The sequence below is a fragment of the Leucoraja erinacea genome, chromosome 7, assembly GCF_028641065.1.
Source record: "Leucoraja erinacea ecotype New England chromosome 7, Leri_hhj_1, whole genome shotgun sequence".
NCBI lineage: Eukaryota > Metazoa > Chordata > Chondrichthyes > Rajiformes > Rajidae > Leucoraja > Leucoraja erinaceus.
Window position 1 is genome coordinate 46,795,054 of NC_073383.1, and position 24,263 is coordinate 46,819,316.

Genomic DNA, 24,263 nt, shown 5'->3' on the forward strand with positions numbered 1-24,263 from the left:
ATAGCTCAGTCATTGATATGGGAAACAAAGTGGTGGAGATGTTTTGTAAGTCAGGCAGCATCTGTAAAGTAAAAAACAGAGTTAAGAGTTGACAGATTAAAGGTCATTAACTGAAATGTAAACTCTGTTTCTGTCTTCACAGATGCTGTCCACCCAAGGAATATCTTCAGCTTTTCTGCCCTTATTTCATTTTTTTTGCATCTATCAAAGGTACCCTCTATCTTCTTCAACCATGTGAAGGTTTATCTGATATGATCATATAACTATTTATTTATGAGTTCATGCTGCGTACAAATTGGCCGCAGTTTTATAAAGTGATTTGGACTGATCCAAATTCTCAAAAGTTCCTTTCAGTTCTGATGTCGGTGACAGTGAGCCAATATCCAAAAACTAACTGTGCTTCCAAATCCTAGAAAATGTTCTATTGTCATACTTTTGTTAGTTTTTCATCATTCATATGAATTTTCTTCTACCTGCATTACATCAATTTGGCAAACTCGTTATACAAGGGTATCTAAATGACAAGTGCATTCAACTCTTACATGCAATAATCCATGATTCAACAGGGTTGGACAGCAGTGTCATTTTACAGAATTTACAAATCCATCATGGAAGGATCTTGGAATATATTCAGATAAAAGTGATTGGTCGTTAATTAAATATTACCATCAAGGGTTAACAGAGAATAACATAAATGGGAAATATAAATTAGGATACTGACAAGCCAGGATATTTCAGACAAAGAATGCTTGTATAGAGATTATGGAAATCACAACAAAGATCATTCAGCGTACCATGCCTGTGCCAATGGTATATTAATGTTCCACTGCATCCTTTCATATCCTTGTCATATATAGAATTAATTTTCCCCACAGACATTGTAGCTCTGCATTTATTCAAAAAGCAAACATATAGCTATAAAAATAGCAAAAATGCATCAGGGATACCCGTTTCCTTGAGTACAGACCAAGAAAAATGCAGTGGGGTGTGGAGTCTTTGGCATGTGGATAACGCTTAATAGAAACTGTGCCTGGACTAATTGCTTAGCTGTAAGAGGCCAAGTTTTAAAAACAAAACTTGCCTGCAAGAAAGGTGGTGGAAAATCAACTAATTTGCAAAAGGAAGTGAAAAGGGATATTCAATTGAAACTGTTACTCTGTGCATGTACTTTTAAAATAAGCAAGTGCTTTTATGTCCCCTTTTTGAGAGATGGCAGCAGATTACATACAGTACAAGGTGGTCATACAGTGCCCTCCATAATGTTTGGGACAAAGACCCATCATTTATTTATTTGACTCTGTACTCCACAATTAGAGATTTGTAATAGAAAAAAAATCACATGTGGTTAAAGTTCACGTTGTTAGATGTTAATAAGGGCCATTTTTATACATTTTGGTTTCACCATGAGAAATTACAGCAGTGTTTATACATAGTCCCCCCCCCCCCCCCCCCCCCCCCCCCCCCCCCCCCCCCACTGTTGCATTCTGCGGACAGTGGTCATTGGCAAATCCAAACCTGACTCCTGAAGAGTGTTTCTGATCTGTTGGACAGGTGTTTGGGGATTTTTCTTTGTTATAGAGAGAATCATTCGGTCATCAGCTGTGGAGGTCTTCCTTGGACTGCCAGTCCCTTTGCGATTAGTAAGCTCACCAGCGCTCTCTTTCTTCTTAATGATGTTCCAAACAATTGATTTTGGTAAGCCTAAGGTTTGGCTGATGTCTCTAACAGTTTATTCTTGTTTCTCAGTCTCATAATGGCTTTGTTGACTTTCATTAGCACAACTTTTAGGTATGTTGTAAAACGTACCTGAAGCGTCGCTGAAAATCTGTCCTAGCCCGTGTGCGCGATTTTGGCGCCGTTTAGAGGGGGGCGGGTTTAAAACGCGATTTTCCCTAGGCTGTTCAAATCGAGGATGTTCAGCCTAGTTAATTATTAACGAAAAATCGCTGGAAGGTTCCGTCGCTTGAGCTATTTTTAGTTTTAAGGGGTTTATTTACTTGTTATAGTAGGTTAAAAATTAACCTCTAAACCCGCGACCGCCGACAACGGGCCGGATCTCATACAGGGGACAACGGAAGGTAGGTTGTTTATTTTTACGTTAAAAAGGGCTTCTTAAGATCCCTTTATACAAAATTTTATGTTGCGAGTAGCTAATTTGGGGCCCATTATATCCCGCAGTATTTTTCTGGGCATTTGGGGCACAAATCTACCGCAATGTGAACGTTCTAAACCAGCGCGTTCCACAGGGAAAGCTGATTTAAATGCCATTAATTTACAACAATTGAACACTAAATTCTTTCCATTTGGCCTATAAATTAATGTAAATGAGATTTAAAAATCATGTTTTATTGTGAATTATTTGTGAATATTATTTGGACACTTAGGCTATTTAAAAATGTTAATCATTTCTTAAGAAATGGATAGATGTTTAGATCTAGTAATTGAAGTTTGGAATTAGCTACAATTGGGTAACTAACTATATGCTTTAATTTCAGGTCATCCAAATAAGATTATTTTATATTTGTTTCAGAATGCTTCAATCTATGATAACTGAAAATTTCATTCAGTTCTCTTAATTTTTAAGAAAGTTATGGGCTTTTCACGATCACAGCGTTTTTGTTATGTCCATAGAAAATCAATAGGGAACAAGATGCTAATTTCCGAGTATGAAAATTGCCATAACTTTTTTAATACTTGAGATATGAAAGTGAATTAGGTGTCAAATTAAACTTCTTTTTATGCTTTATCTGATGGGATAAATTGCAGACTTGATTTTTAAAATCTCAAAATTTTGTAACATTGCTACAACTTTGGTCCTCATGTTGTTAACAGCAATAAAAGTTTCCAAAGGTGATGGAAAGACTGGAGGAAAGACTAGGTGCTGAGAGCTGTCTTATACCTGCATTAAGGAGGCAATTAAACACACCTGATCAATTACAAAAGCCTGTGAAGCTATGTCCTAAACATTATGGTGCCTTGAAATAGGGGGACTACGTTTAAACACTGCTGTAATTTCTACATGGAGAATCCAAAAGTATAAAAATGGCCTTTAATACAATCTGACAATGTGCACTTCAAACAAATGTGATTTTTTAATATTACAAATCTCAAATTGTGGAGTACAGCGGCAAATAAATAAATGATAGGTCTTATCCCATGGAGGGCACTAAGTCATAAGGTCATAAGTGATAGGAGTCGAATTAGGCCAGTCGGGCCATCAAATCGACTCCGCAATCCAATCATGGCTGATCTATCTCTCCCTCCTAACCCCATTTTTCTGCCTTCTCCCCATAACTTCTGACACCTGTACTAGAGTCTATCTACCTCTGCCTTAAAAATATCTATTGACTTGCCTCCACGGCAAAGAATTCCACAGGTTCACCACCCTGTGACTAAATAAATTTATCATCTCCTTCCTAAAAGAATGTGCTTTAATTCTGAAGCTATGACCTCCAGAAACATAAAAAATAGGTGCAGGAGTAGGCCATTTAGCCTTTCGAGCCAGCGCCACCGTTCAGTATGATCATGGCTGATCATCCAAAATGAGTTCATATCCCTTGATTCCATTAGCTCCAAGAGCTATATCTAACACTCTCTTGAATACATCTAGTCCCAGACTCTCCTACTAGTGGAAACAACCTCTCCACATCCACTCTATCCAAACCTTTCACTATTCTGTATGTTTCAATGAAGTCCCTCCGCTCATTCTTCGAAACTGGTGTGATAGGAAAATGATCAATTTATTTAATTAATTAATCAAATTGGTAGATATAGGTACAACCTGAAACACAGGACGTATCATGTGCAGACATGTACCAGCATCACTATACTCAAGAAAATAATACAAAACAGGTTAGAAAATTATAACAGCTCCTCAATACTCACTTGTTTCGCTTCCTGGATTTACGTAAAAATTCATTGTTTGGTCCACTATACAACTTGCACACTTCAGAGACATTCTGGTCTATGAAGGTGGTTTCCGAATCTACAGCATACAGTAAATTTAATGTTAACTTTTGCTTATGTTCTGCTTTTATTGTTCACAATTTTGATCTGCAGCTTCCTCAGACTTCACAAAGACCCAGTGGACAAATGTCACTGGCTAGCTTAACTCCACGTCTGATGCAAGTTCATGAACTCAGAGTTAATTCTTTTCTCTCTTCATAAAATGCTGCCTGACCTGCTAAGTTTCCACACTTTGTTGTTTTATTTCTGCGGATCACAGATCTTTGATACAGAACAGTCTTCAGAACTTGCATCAGAACATAGACACAAGAGGAAAAGAAAGGAGCAGCAGCAACTTTATACCTTGTTACCATATTTTCAAATATCCCCATCACACCTGCCAAATCCTTGTCTATAAACTAATCACATTGTCACCACAATGCAGACTGACAATTATTATGTATTGACTGCTATCTGGCTGAGCTGTCGGATGCAGGATCAGTTCATCTGCAGAAGGAAGCATGTCTGGGGATTCCACAAATGAATGGAATTCAGAGCAAAACCTTCACCCAGGTTTTATCTTTGGAACATTCTGCAAGCATATAGTCTGTCAGGATAGCCACATTCATAGCTCTGATTACTTGTGAGGTTTTTAACATGACAAAAAGGTCCATCATATATCTACATTTCTTTATGACATAGGAGGCCATTCAGTCACCTAAATCTATGCTGGCTCACAGACCTATCCCACTTACTCACTAAGTTAGAACCCATAAGTTACAATGGCTTTAAACACGAGTCACTTTGATCACTGAATTAAAAGCAAATTCTAAAATCCATTCTTCACTAATCCTATTTTGACATTATACCTGGAGTGGGTAATTTACTATAGACAAAAGTGCTGGAGAAACTCAGCGGTGCAGCAGCATCTATGGAGCGAAGGAAATAGGCAATGTTTCAGGCCAAAACCCTTCTTCAGACTGATGTAGGGTGGGGGGGAGCGGGGAGAAGAAAGAAGAAAGGAAGAGGAGGAGCCCGAAGGCTGAGGGAGAGCTGAGAAGGGGAGGAGACAGCAAGGGCTACCGGAAATTGGAAAAGTCAATGCCGCTAGGGTGCAGACTGCCCAAGCGGAATACGAGGTGCTGCTCCTCCAATTTCCGGTGGTGCTCACTCTGGCCTTGGAGGAGACCCAGGACAGAAAAGTCGAATTCGGAATGGGAGGGGGAGTTGAAGTGCTGAGCCACAGGGAGATCAGGTTGGTTAATGAGGACCGAGCGGAGGTGTTCGGCGAAACGATTGCCAAGTCTACGCTTGGTCTCACCGATGTAGATCAGCTGACTTCTCGAGCAACGGATGCAATAGATGAGGTTGGAGGAGATGCAGGTGAACCTCTGTCGCACCTGGAATGACTGCTTGGGTCCTTGAATGGAGTCGAGGGGGGAGGTAAAGCGACAAGTGTAGCATCTCTTGCGGTTGCAAGGGAAAGTGCCCGGGGAAGGGGTGGTGCGGGAGGGACGGGAAGAATTGACCAGGGAGTTACAGAGGGAGCGGTCTTTTCGGAAAGCAGACAGAGGGGGGAGATGGGAACATGTGGCGAGTGGTGGGGTCACGTTGGAGGTGGTGCCAGTAGACGGGTATTGGTTGGTTCTCCGGTCGAGGAAGAACCAGAGGGCTTTGAGACCTTCCTGGTGGGGGATGGAGATGTAGAGTGACTGGACGTCCATGGTGAAGATGAGGGGATGTGGGCCTAGAGAATGGAATGCCAGGAGATGACGGAGAGTGTCTGAGGTGTCTTGAACATAGGTAGGGAGGGATTTAACATGGGGGGATAGGATGGAGTCAAGGTATGTGGAAATAAGTTCGGTAGGGCACAAACAGGCAGAGACAATGGGTCTATCAGGACAGTCAGGTTTGTGGATTTTGGGGAGAAGGTAAAATCGGGCCGTGCAACGCTGTGGAACGATGAGGTTGGAGGCTCGGAGGGGGCAGGGAGCCCGAGTGGATGAAGTTAGTGATGGTGCTAGAGATAGGAGGAGGTGTCCGAGAATTGGCACGTGGCCTCAGCTTTGTAGAGATCGACGCGCCAGACTACCATGGCACCTCCCTTGTCGGCGGGTTTGATAACCCAGTCTGTTTTACTGAATGCAATGTGTTGGATTTGGATTTCCAATAGATTTTTAACTACTTCAGCAGAATCCAATCTTTGTAGTCTGTAGTGTTTGTGCTGTTTGTAGTCTGCAGTGTTTGTGCTGTGTATTTCTGAGTAGGCTGACCCTACTCACCACCCACTGGTAGTAATTTTCTCTTCTTCTTTTTCTTTAGAGGAGGAGCGTCCTGAAGATCTGGGGTAAGGGGCTCTTTACTTTCAGACTGGTGCGTTCCCGTTGAGCTCATCAATTTATCTGCCACAGGAGAGCAAATTAACAAGCATAAAAAAAACATCCAAGAAAATTAATCAATAATAATTGACAATGTTCCCTTACAGGAATATCCAAGGTGTTCCATGTTAGAAACATAGAAAATAGGTGCAGGAGGAGGCCATTCGGCCCTTCGAGCCAGCACCGCCATTCATTGTGATCATGGCTGATCGTCCCCAATCAATAACCCGTGCCTGCCTTCTCCCCATATCCCTTGATTCCACTAGCCCCTAGAGCTCTATCTAACTCTTAAATCCATCCAGTGACTTGGCCTCCACTGCCCTCTGTGGCAGGGAATTCCACAAATTCACAACTCTCTGGGTGAAAAAGTTTTTTCTCACCTCGGTCTTAAATGGCTTCCCCTTTATTCTAAAACTGTGGCCCCTGGTTCTGGACTCGACCAACATTGGGAAAATATTTCCTGCAACTAGCTTGTCCAGTCCTTTTATAATTTTATATGTTTCTATAAGATTCCCCATCATCCTTCTAAACTAAATACAAGCCTAGTATTTTCAATCTTTCCTCATGACAGTCCCGCCATCCCAGGTATCGATCTTGTGAACCTATGCTGCACTGCCTCAATCACAAGGATGTCCTTCCTCAAATTAGGAGACCAAAACTGTACGCAATACTCCAGATGTGGTCTTACCAGAGCACTATACAACTGCAGAAGAACCTCTCCACTCCTATACTGAAATCCTCTTGTTATGAAGGCCAACATTCCATTAGCTTTCTTCACTGCCTGCTGTACCTGCACGCCAACTTTCAGTGACCAGTGTACAAGGACACCCAGGTCTCGCTGCACCTCCCCCTTACCTAACCTAACCCCATTGAGATAATAATCTGCCCCCTTGTTTTTGCCACCAAAGTGGATAACTTCACATTTATCTATATTATACTGCATCTGCCACGCATCTGCCCACTCACTCAACCTGTCCAGGTCACCCTGCAACCTCCTAACATCCTCTTCACAGTTCACACTGCCACCCAGCTTTGTGTCATCTGCAAACTTGTTAGTGTTGCTCCTAATTTCCTCTTCCAAATCATTAATATATATAGATATATGGCGAACAGTTGCAGCCCCAACACCGAGCCTTGCAGCACTCCACTAGCCACTGCCTGCCATTCTGAAAAGGATCCGCTTTTACAGCTTCTTTATATTCCTGGCCAGCTTCCCCTCGTACTTCATCTTTTCAGCCCGTATTGCTCGTTTTGTTTCCTTCTGTTGTCCTATGAAAGTTTCCCAATCCTCTGGCTTCTGGCTACTCTTTGCTGTGTAATACATCTTTTCTTTTAGTTTTCTTCTATCCCTAACTTCCCTTGTTAGCCACGGTTGCCTCCTACTCCCCTTAGAATCTTTCTTCCTTTATGGAATGAAATGATTCTGCGTCTTCCGGATTATGCCCAGAAATTCCTGCCATTGCTATTCCACTATCATTCCTGCTAGTATCCCTTTCCAGTCGACCTTGGTCAGCTCCTCTCTCATGCCTTCATAATCCCCTTTGTTCAACTGCATCACTGCCACTTCCAATTTAACCTTTTCTTTCTCAAATTGTAGATTAAAACTAATCATATTATGATCACTACCTCCAAGTGGTTCCTTTACCTCGAGTTCTCTTATTAAATTTGGTTCATTGGACAACACTAAATCCAGAATTGCCTTTTCTCTGGGTGGCTAGTTGAGTCAGCAGTTCAGTTAGTTTTCCAAAGCTGAGTGTTTGTAAGCACACACATGGCCAATTTCTTGAGTAGGGGAGGGATGTAGAGTTATGGCAGATACCAGAGCAATTCATCCCTGGTTAAATGAAGATAAATGTACGTGTATAAACAAAGTTAATCCTCACTGGTTATAAGCAATAATTTACAACACTAAAACAGATAGCATATTTTATTATTAGTTTGGCATTGGGGAGAGGGCAACTTTTTTGTTTCAGTTCTGTCATCTTTCTCTAACCAACCCAGGTCTACTTTCCATTTTTATTTGGAGACCGAAGGGAAAGGTTAGCTTCCAGTCAGCATAGAAATATATAAAATGGAAATAGGCTATTTGGCTCCTTGTACTGGCTCCGCCATTCAAAGCAATCACAGATGACTGCCCCACAATGCTCCTTTCCTGCACTAACCTCATATCACTCGACACCCTTAATATCTAATCATTTATCAATCCGATTTCAACATACTCAGCAATTACTGAGAAAAGTTCCAGAATCTATTGGAGATGACACCAGTATATCCACAATCTCCAAAAATTATCTTCAAAATCTTGGAAAGCAAGAAAGCAACTCATTCATTTTCATCCCGTCAACTTCTCCACCATTACTTTGTATTAACTAATGTTAGGCTAGCTCCTCGCTTACTCCAGAGTATTTTTATATTTACTTCATGAATTTGACACAAATATTTATTCAATTTCTTTCCACATATTCCCCAATATTCTCCACTTGTGTTAATCACCACAGACCCACATTATTTTTTGCCACTCTTTATTCGTACATATCTTTAGAAGCTCTTCTTATAGAATCTGGTGTTTTCTCATTGGTCTCTAACTTTCCCTTTACATCATCTCTTTGGTCCTGGTTGTTGAGTTCAGGATTTTTCCTAATTCCCAGATTTGTTTGTTTTTTTGCAACATTAAGACATTCTCTCATCCAATACCATCTTTATCTTGATAGCCGTGGCTGGACCATCCAAAAAATGGACATGGCTGAGAAACGTTACCAGGGTTTCCACATCGATCACCTGGGAATAAATTGTTTTAAAAAAATTACAAAATGTGTTGATTATTGTGTGTTGACTATTTGGCCAAAATACTTCTACCTTGTTCACCAGTATTGTGGGCAGTCAAATTAACAATGCGAACCAAATTAATTATCTTTGCCACCCAGCCTGCATCTTCAGAGTCCTGGACTGAGCCAGTATGCTTGGGGAAGGCCAGAGGGTCATTCAGTTGGAACCTCTCATCATTCAGCGGTACAGCTGTGCCATAAAATATGATCAGAGCTGGATCGCTGAACGGAAGGGACTGCTCACCAATATAAATGCTGGGAGAATCTACCTACTTTCCTTTCTTGGCAACCCAGTGAGGGACTAGCAAGCGGGTGGTCAGAAGATAGCTCACCTGGCAACTGGCCCCTTCTAGTTGGAAAAAAAGTTAAAGCCTGGCGCTTACTCCAGTTGACTGCGAATCCGTCCCTCAGACAATGCGGTCCATGCTGTCGACACCTACCCTGCAAAATTATTCCTGATCTATCGATGGCTCAGCATCGCTTTAGGTTCAAACAGCTCAGCATTTTTAGTCCTGGCCTCACTTCCAATCATTCCTTTCAGTTGGCGTCCATTTCTTGGATGCAAGATTTTACCTCATATGTGCGTGTATACTTACTAAACAAGCAAAACATACCAGATGTTAATACACTTACAATCAGCTTACCTACTCCATTGCTTGTTCTGATTTTTTTCCTTTTGGTTTTGCTCATAGATACATCTGCAATAGAAACAACAGATAGGATCATTTGGTTCAATGCAACAGATGGCTATTGACTTGTTTAGTATGACACAGGTCACACGGCTGATTGGTTTCATGCTACCTCTCAACAGAACAAACATATTCTCTTTAAGCACTTTCCTACATTATGGGGTCGCGAAAGAAGTGGTCATAGCATTCTGTTGCTAAAGTTGGGTCAAGAACCCGATGCTTGTAGAAAAGTAGCTGTTTGTGAACATGGTGGTGCGATACCTCACAATAGCCAATTAATCTACCAGCATGTAATTGGGACATGAGGGGCAAACAGAATACCCAGTGGAAGCCCATGTGGTCAGACAGAGAATATGTAAATTCCATATTTAAAAAATTGATGGTCAGGACACAATCTGTCATTATTGAACTGTGAAGCAGCAGCACTTACCATCGCACCAGTTTGATTAATGATTATCAATAAGATTAGTTCACGACCCTACATGTCTAAACCTAAACAACAAGCAGAAAATATTAACAAACCTCAAGAAAAATTATCAATAATAAAAGTCTCTCCCCCACCCCAATCATCTGGCTCACCCTACACTTTTAGCATCGTAGAGGCAACCGTAGAGTCATTTCAGAGGTAGTTAGCTGCTTTGATGGAGGAATTCATGAAAGGTTGATCTAAAGAGGCTGCAATGTAAGAAAACTACAACATGGAGCAGAGTTAAGACTTATATAAACTGAAGCCAGAATAGATATAAAGGATAACTACCCACGGAGATATGCTGGCAATCTGATGAGTCACACAGTTGTTTTATCTATGCCAAGAAGGTAAAGTTCTCATTCTAATATTTCAAAGAACACTTGGAGTATTCAAGTTATCTATTTCTTGTGATATACAAATACAATAAAATCCTGCTTGCTGCAGCATCACAGACACAAACTGAAACAATACAGAAAAAACAATTATCCAAGACATCAAAAAGAAAGACTATGCTGAAAAAAAGACATTGGTGTAAAAACATAATTAGAAATCAAATCGATGGTAGCGAAAGAAGTGGTCGTAGCATTCTGTTGCTGAGGTCTGTTCAAGAACCTGATGATTGTAGAAAAGTATTACGCAAGAAGAAAAAGCAGTGAGAAGAGCAAGGCCCTTCGAGCCTGCACTGCCATTCAATATGATCATGGCTGATCATCCAACTCAGTATCCTGTACCTGCCTTCTCTCCATACCCCCTGATCCCTTTAGCCATAAGGGCCACATCTAACTCCCTCTTAGCTATATTTAAGAGGGAGTTTGATGTGGCCCTTGTGGCTAAATGGATCAGGGGGTATGGAGAGAAGGCAGGTACAGGATACTGAGTTGGATGATCAGCCATGATCATATTGAATGGCGGTGCAGGCTCGAAGGGCCGAATGGCCTACTTCTGCACCTAATTTCTATGTTTCTATAGAGAGGATCCTTAATGAAAGATGCCGTCTTCTTGAGATAATGCCTCATGTAGATGCTTTCAATGGTGGGAGAGCTGTGCCATGATGGACTGCACTGAACCGAGTCCATCATTCTCTGCAGCCTCTTGCATTCCTATGAATTGGAATTGTCATACCAGGATGTGATCAGTCAGGATACTTTCTACAGTACATTTATAGAAGTTTGTTGGAGTATTTGGTGACATGCCAAATCTCTTTACATGTCTAAGAAAGTAGAGGCGTTGACATGTTTTCTTCTTATGTTGATGTGCAGGACCCAGGATAGTTTATCTGAGATGTTAACATTTAAGAATTTGAACCTTTCTCCACTGCCGACCCACTAATGAAAACTGGCATAGAAACATAGAAATTAGGTGCAGGAGTAGGCCATTCGGCCCTTCGAGCCTGCACCGTCATTCAATATGATCATCCAACTCAGTATCCCGTACCTGCCTTCTCTTTGTGGTCTCCTGACCTCTCCTTTCTCAAGTCAAAGATAAGTTCCTTAGTTTTGTTGACATTGAGCAATCGGTTGCTGTTGTAGCGCCACTCAACTAGGTATTCTATCTCTCTTTTGTACATTCGCTCATCACCGCCCATGATTTTACCAACAACAGTGGTGTTGGCAGCGAAGGGGAGGGGGAGGGGGAGGGGGAGGAGGAGGGCGCAAATAAATGAATAAGCCAAGTTTCCAGTGCAATTTGTGCTGAAATTGCAAAATGAACCAGTGAGGCACAAATTATTTCAGTTTGGTCATTTACTGCCCCTATGGACAAGATGGGTACAGGAACTGACACCACACAATCCCAGTGTTAATCCACATGGCAATTCTTCATACACTAGACAAGACACTGAGCTTCAGCACATTCAATCATGGCAGTCAAATCAAAGCACAAAAGGATAAAGGACAAAGGACATTTATTGTCACATACACCAATTGATGCAGTGAAATTTGAGTTACCATGCAGCACACAGATAAGATAAACACAACACTATAGAATTTAAAATAAAACATAAAAACATCCTCCCACAGCGGAATCAACGTTTCCCACTGTGAGGGAAGGCAACAAAGTCCAGTCATCTTCCCCCGTTCACCCATGGTCGGGGCCTATTGAGGCCTCCGCAGTCGCCGCAACGGCGGCCCGATGGTTCAGGCCCTCTCGCCGGGATGATGGAGTTCCGGCGTCGGAACGAAGAACACTCTCAGCGGCTTGGAGTTTCCAAATCAGCCGTTTCCTACCGGAGACCGCGGCTTCCGAAGTCAACAGGCCGAGCTGGGCGGAGCTCCAACACTGCCGATCCTCAGCGAAAGATCCCAGGCTCCGCGATGTTAAAGTCAGCGCCGCACGCAGCTGGAAGCTCCACAGACCACAGCTCCACGATGTTAAAGTCGGCAGTCCCAACACCCTGCTACATTTTACTCAATGGACCTCTGCACAACTTTCTACCGCCCTACCTTTGCTATAAACAGCAGCAACAGCTCAAGTTAGTGGCGTCGCTTCCTCTGTTGGGAGTCGAGATGCCAACTTTAATTTAATAACAACGTAATAGATGCCTTTGAAATAACATCAGCAAATGGAGAAATAACCAAGAGTGACGTTCAAACGATTCCTACCTTTAGGTTTGCTGCTTCATTCCAATCAGCCCATTTAAAGGAAAGGAAACAAGATAAACATACATAGGCATGGTTCAAAACATTGCTGAGAAAATAAACCAACAATCTTCACTCTATCCCCATCTTCCTAGCTTCTCACTTTATCACACTCCCCAACCTACCTTCTCACATATCCCTCACTCAGACCCACCTGCGATCCTTATCGCTCAAACCCACCCATCTGCCTTTTCACCTTGTTTAAGAGGGAACTGCAGATTCTGGAGAATCGAAGGTTACACAAAAAAAGCTGGAGAAACTCAGCGGGTGCAGCAGCATCTATGGAGCGAAGGAAATAGGCAACGTTTCGGGCCGAAACCCGGGTTTCGGCCCGAAACGTTGCCTATTTCCTTCGCTCCATAGATGCTGCTGCACCTGCTGAGTTTCTCCAGCTTTTTTTGTGTAACCTGCCTTTTCACCTTAATACTTAACGCTCCAAATACCTTCTCATCAAATCCAATCACTGACACCAATCCTGCTCACCGTCCCCAACCCTATATATAAGTACTGATTATATCTCCAACTCAATTTGTCATAATTTCTCCCAATCTACTTTGTTCCTTCTCGCTCCAGATACTTATTTGTCCTTGAGCCATGTTTATTCTATAGCATTCAAACTTCCGTGGTAATATAATCTACCTTTGAGTTAAAACATCTCACCCAACTTCCCTTCTTACTCCAGGATGTCATCTTACCTTTTACAGCTACCTTTTACACTCCCCCATGGCTCTTCCCCCATCTTTTCTCCCCGCCCACACTCACTCCCCCTACAACCCCCCCTGACCACACACTGCTCTCCCCCCCCACACCCCACACCCCCCCCACAAAACCCCCCACACAAACCGACACCCCCACCCACACCCACACACACCCACACCCACACACACACACCCCCCCCCCCCCCCCCACACACACACACCAACCCCCCCTCACACCCCACTTCCCTCCCTACCTCCCCTCCCATACATGAAGAGAAGGGGGAGGGAGTGCTCGGGGATGAGGGGAAATGAGCTGCGCCTGCGCAGTTAGGGGCTATGGGTGAGTGGTGGAATATTGCGTTGGGGGAACGGGTGAGTGGTGGAATATTGCGTTGGGGGAATGGGTGAGTGGTGGAATATTGCATTGGGGAATGGGTTGTGTTGGGGAACCAGGCCTCCCATGTGGCTGGGACCCAACGGGTCCCACTTAGTCTAGTCAATAATATAAATCTCTTCTGTTTTACATTAGTGTTCATTTGGTAGTTATATCTGTAAGAAATATTAGAAACAGCAAGTAAAATCTCCTTGGGACAGCTGTTAAAAGGTTTGTCTGATGGTCAATTTATTTTTGAACTCAAATAATTAAAAAGGGAATTTTCTTTTGTTCATCTGTGTTAAAGTTAAAAGCATTCACCCATAATAAAAAATATATATCCTGTCAGATCTGGCAAGACCTTCTTTGCCAGACTGCATGTTCTATGTTGCCGTTATTTCATCAAACTTTCTCCATTCCTTAAGGGGTTGAAGTGTGGATTCATGGGCACTGTCCAGCACCTGATATCTCACCATCTCTTTGCATGAATTCAGACATTACATTTTGGTGGGATATTCAAATGCCAAATCCAATTCTTATTTCACATCCATTAAGCAACTAGGATCCCTGGATGGTACTCAGAAACAGAAAGCCTGCAATATTTTCCACATCAACCCAATGGGATTAATGGTAGCACCACTTTCAATGATGCAGAGGATCAAAGCTATGACTTCCTGTCACATAACGCTGTAAAACCAATTACCATGCCCCCTCAGATCTTTTATCATAAATAACTGGGCAATTTAGTTTAGTCATTATTGATTACATCCCAGCGCTTTTCCTCAATGGATAATTATTTCCACAAATAGTTATATAAAGACCTCACTGCCCGCAGGAAATCTATCTTCCTCTAATGTATTCTACCAAACTGCAGGAAACAAATAACCAATTTTATTCCAATAACGCTAGAAAAAAACCTAACCATACATTAGGTCCCACTTTCCAGGCTGAATATCCACCACCTGCCTCAGTACCTGGTGTCCAATACTGTGTCACACTGTTCATCTGCAATCAATTCTTACTTTTCTAAATATTTATGTTCACAACCAGAATTATTATTTACCCGTGGAACAATGTTATGATGCACTATTGTACCACATGAAATATTAGCACCTTCATATTCAGCAGGCATACCTTGGCAACGGTGGAAGGGCACGTGGTGGGCGCTGAAAGAAAATTTGAAAGATCAGTTACTTTGGTCTACACAGTTTGCTGCATTCTCAATTCCTGATACAACCATTATATACCCAGATATTGTCAGTGATGTGCTATCACATCTCCGCACACATCGTTGCAACTAGAACCTATAATCTTAGCCAATATTGGAGTGCCACTACTTTTTAAATGGGACGTTGAACAGAAGCATCCATATCATAGAACTCTTTGCAGAGATACAGGGAAGCACCCCTCAATCAACGAGAACAGCTCAACTGATCCCTCATCTTCCCGCTCTTTGAGAGATCTTCATAATTACACCTCAAAAATAATTAATTTGCTGTGATTATTAGATGTTGTAAAGTTCTTTAAAATTAAATTGGTATTACTTTGCTGATCTGCTTACCAAATAGGACTTTGTCAAAAGCCTTACTGGTATCCATGCAAAGAACATCACACACACCTCATGCAACAACCCTCATTGCAATAATAAAGCAAACCTTACGAAATCGCTCACTAACTTCCACCAACATGTCCCCTGCTGCACCAGAGGACCAAACACCGTCCCTGTGACCGTGTGGGATTTCTCCAGGTGCTCCCATTTCCTCCCATATTTCCTCCCTTAGACATGCAGAGCTGTAGGTTAATTGGCTTCTGCAGATTGTCCCTAGGTGGGCCAAAAGGATACTTGCTATGCTGCATCTCTAAACTAGACTAAACCTTTATTGTATCTCAGTTAACATTAGGGTAATTTAAATTCCCCACTCTCACTGTAATTGTGCATCTGTCAAATATTCCCATTCTCACATCTACCTCATCATCAGCAATCACTCTGTTCAGCATAATCTCAATGGTTAGTCCCGACAACGAACAAACAATTTATCTGCAATTGCATTCACTTAACTCATCAGCAATGACAACGATTGAACAGTTTGTTTAAGCAGCAACAGATTTATTAACCAGTATCATACTCAACTACTGATGCTTTCATTGTGTTAGCTACACCTTATCATATAACAAGTACGTTGATAATGTGTTGTTCACACTGAACCCACTGTTTTTTTGCTGCGAACGTCTGTCACACAATTTATAACATCAGAATTGAGCTGGAAAAGCTAGAAATCTACAGTTCTATTCATGCCAGAAGGAATTATTGACCATGGCCCAAGCTCACCGCCATCTTATCCTTTTCTCCTGATGCTGCAGGCATATTCCTAGAATCCAGACACTTTGTTTTTGTTCATTCCCAACTGAATATCAGTTCCTCACCACTTGTTTTTTCTTCATGCTGTCTGTGATTCTCAAGCCTCAGCAAGTGGCTGGCAGCTGCAGTGCCTCGAACTAATCTGCAACTAAATCCACCTTCTGGAAACACTTGGCCCATGGGATTAGTCGGGTGACTGTTCCACGTGAAAGCTGTCAGTGACAAAGGGATTTGGAAACATAACTGGAAATAAAATGTGACATGTTGCCATTTTGCTAAGCTTTTCCTCTTCGAACTGCGATCATTTCTTGTGGAACACTACATTTGAAGAGCACAAGAGAATAGAATGCCAGCACACCTCAACCCACTCTCCAAACCTGTTCCAGCTCCCAATTCCATGTAAGTTACAGTGCAACCTAATCAAGTTGTTCAACAAAATCAACTTACGATTTAGGTCACCTTCCAGCACAACTCAGTTGATAATGACAGTGTGTAAATTACCAATTATCTTTTATTATTCATGCAAACTGATTAAAAAAAAAACGTGCAATGAAAGCCTAACCCGAATTGCCCTTCAACAGGATTTCAGAGGGCAGCTGAGACTCGACTACATTGCAGCGGATCTGCAGCGGTGCGGTGTTAATCAGGTAAGGACAGCAGATTTCCTTTTCTTGTGAACAATCTTAACGGTTTCACGATCATCAAAATATAGAGGTCTCCCCAGTTTACGAACGCCCGACCCGTACATAAGAACAAGCATTTAGTAGATCAGCAGGATGGATTTGGTGGCTGCTGCAGACATCCTCTGCTTGTGGGAACTAGGCTCACGACAGCATTTCTGACTTGCAAGCTGTTCAGGTTATAAATTGTATACGGAACAGAACCCCGTCAAAACCTAGGGAGAACCTGTATTTGATTAAATTAAATTCAATGCTCCGACAATATTGTGGGTTCTGAATTCTTTTGATTATCAATCTCGGCCTATATCAATCCACCCCATGGTGAGGCCCTCGTAGTGTCAACCCTAGAGGAGGAAGAGTGTCTCCAACATTCTTCCTACTTATGGACCTTTTTCTCTGGTAAGGAGTCTTCGCCTCCCAAAGACGACTCCTTTGCTTGTCTCCAAAATTCTTCCTTCTCATGGACTCCCACAGCTGGTCTTCTACCCTCCCTCCACACCCCTTACCCAATCTCACCCCCTCTGAACACACAGCCATCCGCACACTCGGTAATAATCCCAACATTTCCCCACCCCCGCTGACAAGGGAGGTGGTGTTGTAGCCTGGCAGGCTGACCTCTACCGTGCTGAAGCCAAGAACCAAACACGGACACCTCCTCATACCTACCCCTTGATGTACGGGGGTACACAAAATTGCTGTAGAAACTCAGCGGGTGCAGCGGCATCTATGGAGCAAAGAAAATAGGCGACGTTTCCCCGCAGATGTACACCTGGCTATCATCTCCCAGGCTGTTGCCGATCGTATTACCTCTGGCAATCCCTCCGTTCACAGGCTCCAACCTTATCATTCCCCAGCCCCGCACTGCCTTCTATTCCTTCCCAAAAGCCACAAACAGGACTGCCCTGCAAAACCCATCTCCAAAATACCTACATTTTGCCTCCCACACCGTGCAGATCGCATGGACTTTATTAACTTCACCACTACTTCCTACCCTGCCCTTAAATTCACCTGGACTATTTCTGACACCACTCTCCCCCGTTTCTTGATCTCTCTGTCTGACCATCACAGTAGCTCAGACTATCGACCTACATCCCTCCAACAAACCTACAACCCACTCCCTGCAAGGGCGTACAGTTCTGGACTGCACTTCCTCCCACCCAACAGCCCTTTGCAAAGCCGCTACGACGCCCCGACTCTTGTCATCCGCCCAGGTCTCCAGTTGCATCTGGGCTTCCCAAGATGAGGGTTTGGGTTCCATCCCGAGATATCCAAGATATCATCTTTCTTTTGTAAACGCGGCTTCCCCCCTGCTGTCAGAGATAAATCTCTCATCCAGGGGGCCTGTGTATCCGGTACTTCTGCTCTTGCTCTCCCTTCTCGTGTTATCCTGGTCCTCACCCCACCAACCTCCAATACAACACCATCTTCAAACATTTCTGTCACCTCTAACGTGATCCCACCTCCAGTCACAGCTTTTCATTACCGAGATCATTCCCTCCGCAACTCCTTGGTTCCCCCATCCTTTTCCACCTAAACCACCCCTTCTCCAGGTACTTTTCCCCTGCAACCACAGGAGATGTAACACCTGTCCCTACACCTCTTCCCTCACCTCCATCCAGGGACCGCAGCAATCCTTCCAAGTGAAACTGTACTACATCCAGTATTCCCTGTGGCCTCCTGTACATCGGCACCACTCTCTGTCAAGAGAGGGATAGGGCCTCTCTTGATCTCTCATGGTCTGCCAAAGCCTTCTGGATCTCCCAGTGCTAACCATTTTAACTCCCTTCCCATTACCATCTGAAAATTCTTTCTTGGGCCTCTTCCATTGCCAGAGCGAGGCCACAAACAAAATGGAGGAACAACAAGGTGCTGGCTCGAAGGGCCGAATGGCCTACTCCTGCACCTATTGTCTAACATCTCATATTCCACTTGGGCAGCTTACAATCCAACAGTATGAACATTGAAGATAAGACACAATGTTGGGGAGAAGGCAGGAACGGGGTACTGATTGGGGATGATCAGCCATGATCACATTGAATGGCGGTGCTGGCTCGAAGGGCCGAATGGCCTACTCCTGCACCTATTGTCTATTGAGGGATGTTAGCAACCGGGAGATCCAATAGGCCTGGACGGACCTAGCATGAGAGATCAAGAGATCAGCTCTTTCTCCGCTACATCGACGACTGTATCGGGTCTACCTCCCGCAACTGAGCAGACGCATGGACTTTATTAACTTCACTATTCATTTCCACCCTGCCCTTAAATTCACCTGGATTATCTCTCTCCCTTTTCTTGATCTCTCCATCTCAATCACAGGAGACAGACTATTGACTGATGTCCACTACAAATCTACCGATTCCCAGTTACCTGGACCACACTTCTTCCCACCCTGCTTCTTGCAAAGATGCTATCCTCTACTTTCAATTCCTCGGTCTCTGCAGAATCTGCTCCCAAGATAAGGTTTTCCATACAAGGACATCCAAGATGTCCTCATTCTTTAATGAACATGCTTTTCCCCCTTCCGTCATAGATGGCTCCCTCACATGTCTCCTCTGTGTCCCGTAGTTCTGCTCACGCTCCAGCTTCCCCCAACGCAACAAGGACAGAGTTCCCCTGGCCCTCTCCTTTCACTCCACCTCCGCATCCAACATATTATCCTCCAACCTTTCCGTCACCTCCAACGTGATCCCACCACTAATAATATCATCCCATCTCCACCCCTTTCCACATTCCACAGAAGCCAGTCCCTCCACAACTCCTTGGTTCACTCACCCCTTCCCACCCAAACCACCCCCTCCCCAGGGACTTTCCCCAGCAACTGCAAGAGATCTGGCCTTAGATCCCCTGGTTGCTTACCATGTTAACTCCCCTTCCCATTATGACCATTCTATCCGGGGCCTCCTCCGTTGCCACAGTGAAGCCACACTCAAATTGGATGAACAGCACCTCATATTTCACTTGGGTAGCTTACAATCCTGCAGAATGAACGGCAAATTCACTAATTTTAGATAACATACAAATGCTCCCCTCCCCTTCCCTCTAAAGGGTTAATCAGTTCCATGGTTTGTAACAAAGTATCCGAGTTGTCCTGGTCTTGTCTTGATTCCAGTCTCCTCCTCTCCCCCCCCCCACTCCACAATCAGTCTGAAGAAGCGTCCCAACGCAAAACATCACTAGGTAGGCACAAAATGTTGGAGTAACTCAGCGGGTGAGGCAGCATCTATGGAGAGAAGGAATTGGCGACATTTTGGGTCGAAACCCTTCTTCAGGCTGATGTCACGGAAGGGGGCGCGACAAAGAAAGTATGTAGGCAGAGGCAGTAGGACCGGTGGGAGAACTGGGAAGGGGGATGGGATGGAGATTTATTTCTGTTCTCTCTTCCACAGATGCTGCTTGACCCAGTCTTTTGTTTGAGATACAGCACAGAAACATGCCCTTCGGCCCACCGCGTCTGCGCCGACCAGTGATCACACTGTATACTAACACTGTCCTACACATGACAGACGATTTTACCAATGGCAATCAACCTACAAGTCTGTACCATTTTGGAGTGTGGGAGGAAACTGGCAAACCCAGAGAAAACCCAAGTGGTCATAGGGAGAACGTACAAACTCCATACAGACAGCACCCATTGTCAGGATCAAACCAAGGTATTTGGTGTCGTTAGGCAGCAACCCTACCGCTGTGCCACTGTGCCGCTGGAGTTACTCCAACATTTTGTGTCTATCTTTGGTATATACCAGCATTTGCAGTTCATTTTATTCCATGTGCCTCTTTTCTCTCTCCTTCTTTGCCTCTACCTATCACCCACCAACCACTGGCTCCACTCTCTCTCTGCCACCTGCCCATCATCGCCCCCCCCCCCCACCTCACCTGGTTCTACCAATGGAGTGATTTCATGGTTGACACTTGACCCGTACTGTTGCCACGCAATGCCTTCTGGAGGACAAGCGGTGTACTGCAGGCAAGCAAGAGTGTGTTGATTACTATGGCTGCCAGTACAGCGGGACCGTCTTCGGCAACAAGCCTTTGAATTGTTGCTGGAGCTTTTTGGGAAGCATTTTACCTGTCCTCCCTAAAATATGTCAGAGTATGTCATGGAGACCGATGACCAGGATGAACAAAAATGGTGCTACAGGAGGTGGACTGCGGGGAAATGATCACGTGCAGAGGTAAGCATGAGTATGCTCCCTTTTGGCATAGGGTCTGTTATGTTTTCATTAAAAAATGTAACAACGGTATTCAAAAAAGATACCAAAGTAATTTGAGTGTGCTCTCCTTAATTAAAAAAAGTGCTTTCTTTGATTTTAGTGTGCTGTTTAAGGAAATATGTTTAAGAAGCAACTGCAGATGCTGGAAAATCGAAGCTTGACAAAAATGCTGGAGAAACTCAGCGAGTGCGGCAGCATCTATGGAGCGAAGGAAATAGGCAATGTTTCGGGTCGAACCCCTTCTTCAGACTGATGTAAGGGCGGGGTGGGGGGGAGGTGCGTGGAAGGAAAAATATGGTGTTTTCTGAAGTATGCCTAAGTAAATCATACATGTTTGTGTGCTTTTATTGAATTATTACATTAATGGTGCTTTCTGTGAAGTATAGACTATATTCCAAAGGTACATAAAGTGTGTGCTGTTGAGGTAAACTACTTTCTTTCAAGTGTGTGTGAAAAAAAAACTGTCAATATAAAAATAAGTGTGCTTTCTAAGAGAAATGGGAGAAAAAATGATTTATTTCAAGTGCTTGTTGATGTCAACATTGCCACAGTAATTGAGAAGTTTTTTTTCCAGGCCTTGCAGTGAACTCATAAAAGAGACAAAGGAGACAAGACAAAATTGCATGATGAAACATTTTAAATTAACATGAATGGAATACGAGTTTGTTATTATTTTAAAATTACAAAATGTGCTTTTTCTTCTGTGTTTGTGATTCAATGATTTGCCAATTTCCTACATTTTCATTCATAGTAAATGCAGATGAGCCAAGTTACTTTTTTGTTAGTGGTGATTGTTCGTATATGCCCCATACGAAAGCACAACGATCTGCACCTACTGTGAGACTATGGATTCATTTGTTGAAAAGTGCACAACAGATCTTTGCAATTTATCAATTTTGGGCCCTTGAATTTCAGAGTTGGTTATCATGTACTCCAGTGGTACAGCATGACTTAGAATTAGATATTTTTGCCTGACAGCACCAATCACACGCTCTACATCAATGCATAAATATGCAATTTCGCTAGTTTTTTTCCACATCCAGCACAGAAAGTTGTGCTTTCCCTCGTGTAAATGCAGGAATTTCTGCTTCACATCCGTAAATTGTGGCTGTTTTTCTGTTTCTTGTTTTTTGTGCTAAATTGTATGTATGCACTGAGTACGAGCAGCTTTCAGTTTCACTGTACATGTATAGTGACAATAAATGGCATATCTATATCTAAAATACAGCATCATCTTTTATGTCAAAACCACGATCAGCTAAAATGACATCTCCGGGGAGCAGGTGGTCAAAAAAGGTAGATGAAAGTGTGATTGTTTTATCTGTGCCTCTGCCCCCCATGCAGCAGATAAAAATGAAATAACTCCACATGGTGTTACACCATAAAATGTAATGGTGTTATATTTATAGTTCGACCAAGTCTGGGCGCGCGCCTCTAAAATCGTAGGTCTATTACAAAATACTTCGAAGCAATCTATAATTGCATGGGCATGGTGTTTTTAACAGCCCAAAAACTGACCATTTTCCAGGTAAGAAAGTAAGTGTTGTGTGTGTAACGAGTGTATGTTGGAGGCTTGCTTGTCCTCCAGAAAGCTTGAGAGACTCCGTGGGTCTCTTTTGACATTGTGCAATCACTCTATTCCCAGCCTGCTCCTACCTCATTCCTTCCCCTCACCTCTTTATATCTTATCTCCCATCGACAATATCAGTCCTGATGTAGGATCCTAACCCGCAACATCCACTATCCATTTCCCTCCACAGATGCTGCCTAAGTCTGCTCCAGAATGCAGTATCTGCACTCTCTTGAGTCCCCAATGGCCATTCCTTCCCCATTCAACAGTACAAACTTGGGATGAGGACAACAGACGACATTGTATCTTTAGCCCACGGCGCTGAAGCTAAAAAATATTTCCTCTCCATTCAGGATAATGTGGCCAAACAGCTGCTTTAGCCTGAAACCAAGCAGAGCCCTGTTACATCCTCGCTGGATCATGGAGCCAAGAGCAGTCTCTCCTCGCAAACCAACCCACCCTCCTCCCCAATGTCGCCCTGGTCATGAGGCCAAGAGCAGTCCAGTCCTCTCGCGTCCGCTCACAGTCTATCCCGGTTTACCTCCTCGTCGTCCTCCATCTCTCTCGTCCCGTTGCTGTGGCAGCACAAACACCCGGGGTCACAAGCATCTGCATCCGGAGTCACTGAGTTTGCGTCAAAATTGGGAGCAAAGATCCTATAGCTCTGCTTGGGAGAGGAAGGTGCTGGGACCGATCATTGGTGTAGAGCGTCGCGGAGGGCGGGATGTCAGCTGTGATTGACGGCGCGGCTGGTAACTCCACTGCAAATCAAAGATCCTATAGCATTTTGCAAAAGGTAGCCTTATTTCATAATATTTCATCCCATTGGCTCCCTCACACCGAGCACTATAGCATTTTGCTATAGGATCTTTGCTGCAAATATTGGTAGTGCCAAATTCACTTGAAAAAACTATAACGCGTGATGTTATAGCGCACGTTATACAACGAAAAATGAGCTTTTAATTCGCTGCAGTCATATTAGAGTTATAGTGTGGAAACAGGCCCTTCGGCCCAACCTGCCCACACCGGCCAACAATGTCCCAGCCAAAGACTGCTATAAGATCTTTGGTCCCAGCTACATTAGTCCCACCTGCCCATGCTTGGTCCATATCCCTCCAAACCTGTCCTATCTATGTACCGATCTTAACTGTTTCTTAAATGTTGGGATAGTCCCTGCTCCAACTACCTCCCCCGGCAGCTTGTTCCATACACCCACCAACCACCCTTTGTGTAAAAAAGTTATCCCTCAGATTCCTATTAAATCTTTTCCCTATCATCTTAAACCTATGTCCTCTGGTCCTGGATTCACCTACCCTGGGCAAGAGATACTGTGCATCTATTCTATCCCAAATGGAGATAATGCAAGGTAGTTACTGGGAATTAATATATTCTCCACTGCAGAGGAATCATGAAGGGGTTGATGAGTTAAG

The 24,263-nt window shown here is 43.4% G+C and overlaps 1 protein-coding gene across 4 annotated transcripts in view; it reads right to left on the reverse strand.

Moving 5' to 3' along the window:
- The window catches only part of LOC129698965 (transmembrane protein 237-like), a 31,255-nt gene extending 7,792 nt beyond the window's left edge, over window positions 1–23,463 (reverse strand). Inside the window, exons 1-6 of one of the 4 annotated variants that reach the window (XM_055638498.1) lie at window positions 23,375–23,420; window positions 15,148–15,179; window positions 12,907–12,920; window positions 9,793–9,846; window positions 6,228–6,347; window positions 3,886–3,985 (exon numbers count right to left, since the gene is read on the reverse strand). In XM_055638498.1, the coding sequence (XP_055494473.1) occupies window positions 3,886–3,985; window positions 6,228–6,347; window positions 9,793–9,846; window positions 12,907–12,920; window positions 15,148–15,179; window positions 23,375–23,392 (338 nt within the window). In that variant the 5' untranslated portion in view covers window positions 23,393–23,420. Of the gene's footprint in view, window positions 1–3,885; window positions 3,986–6,227; window positions 6,348–9,781; window positions 9,847–12,906; window positions 12,921–15,147; window positions 15,180–16,437; window positions 16,471–23,374 lie in introns of those variants that run through there. The other 3 variants (XM_055638497.1, XM_055638496.1, XM_055638499.1) reach the window with 3 other exon arrangements.
- Between the last annotated feature and the right edge of the window lie 800 nt (window positions 23,464–24,263).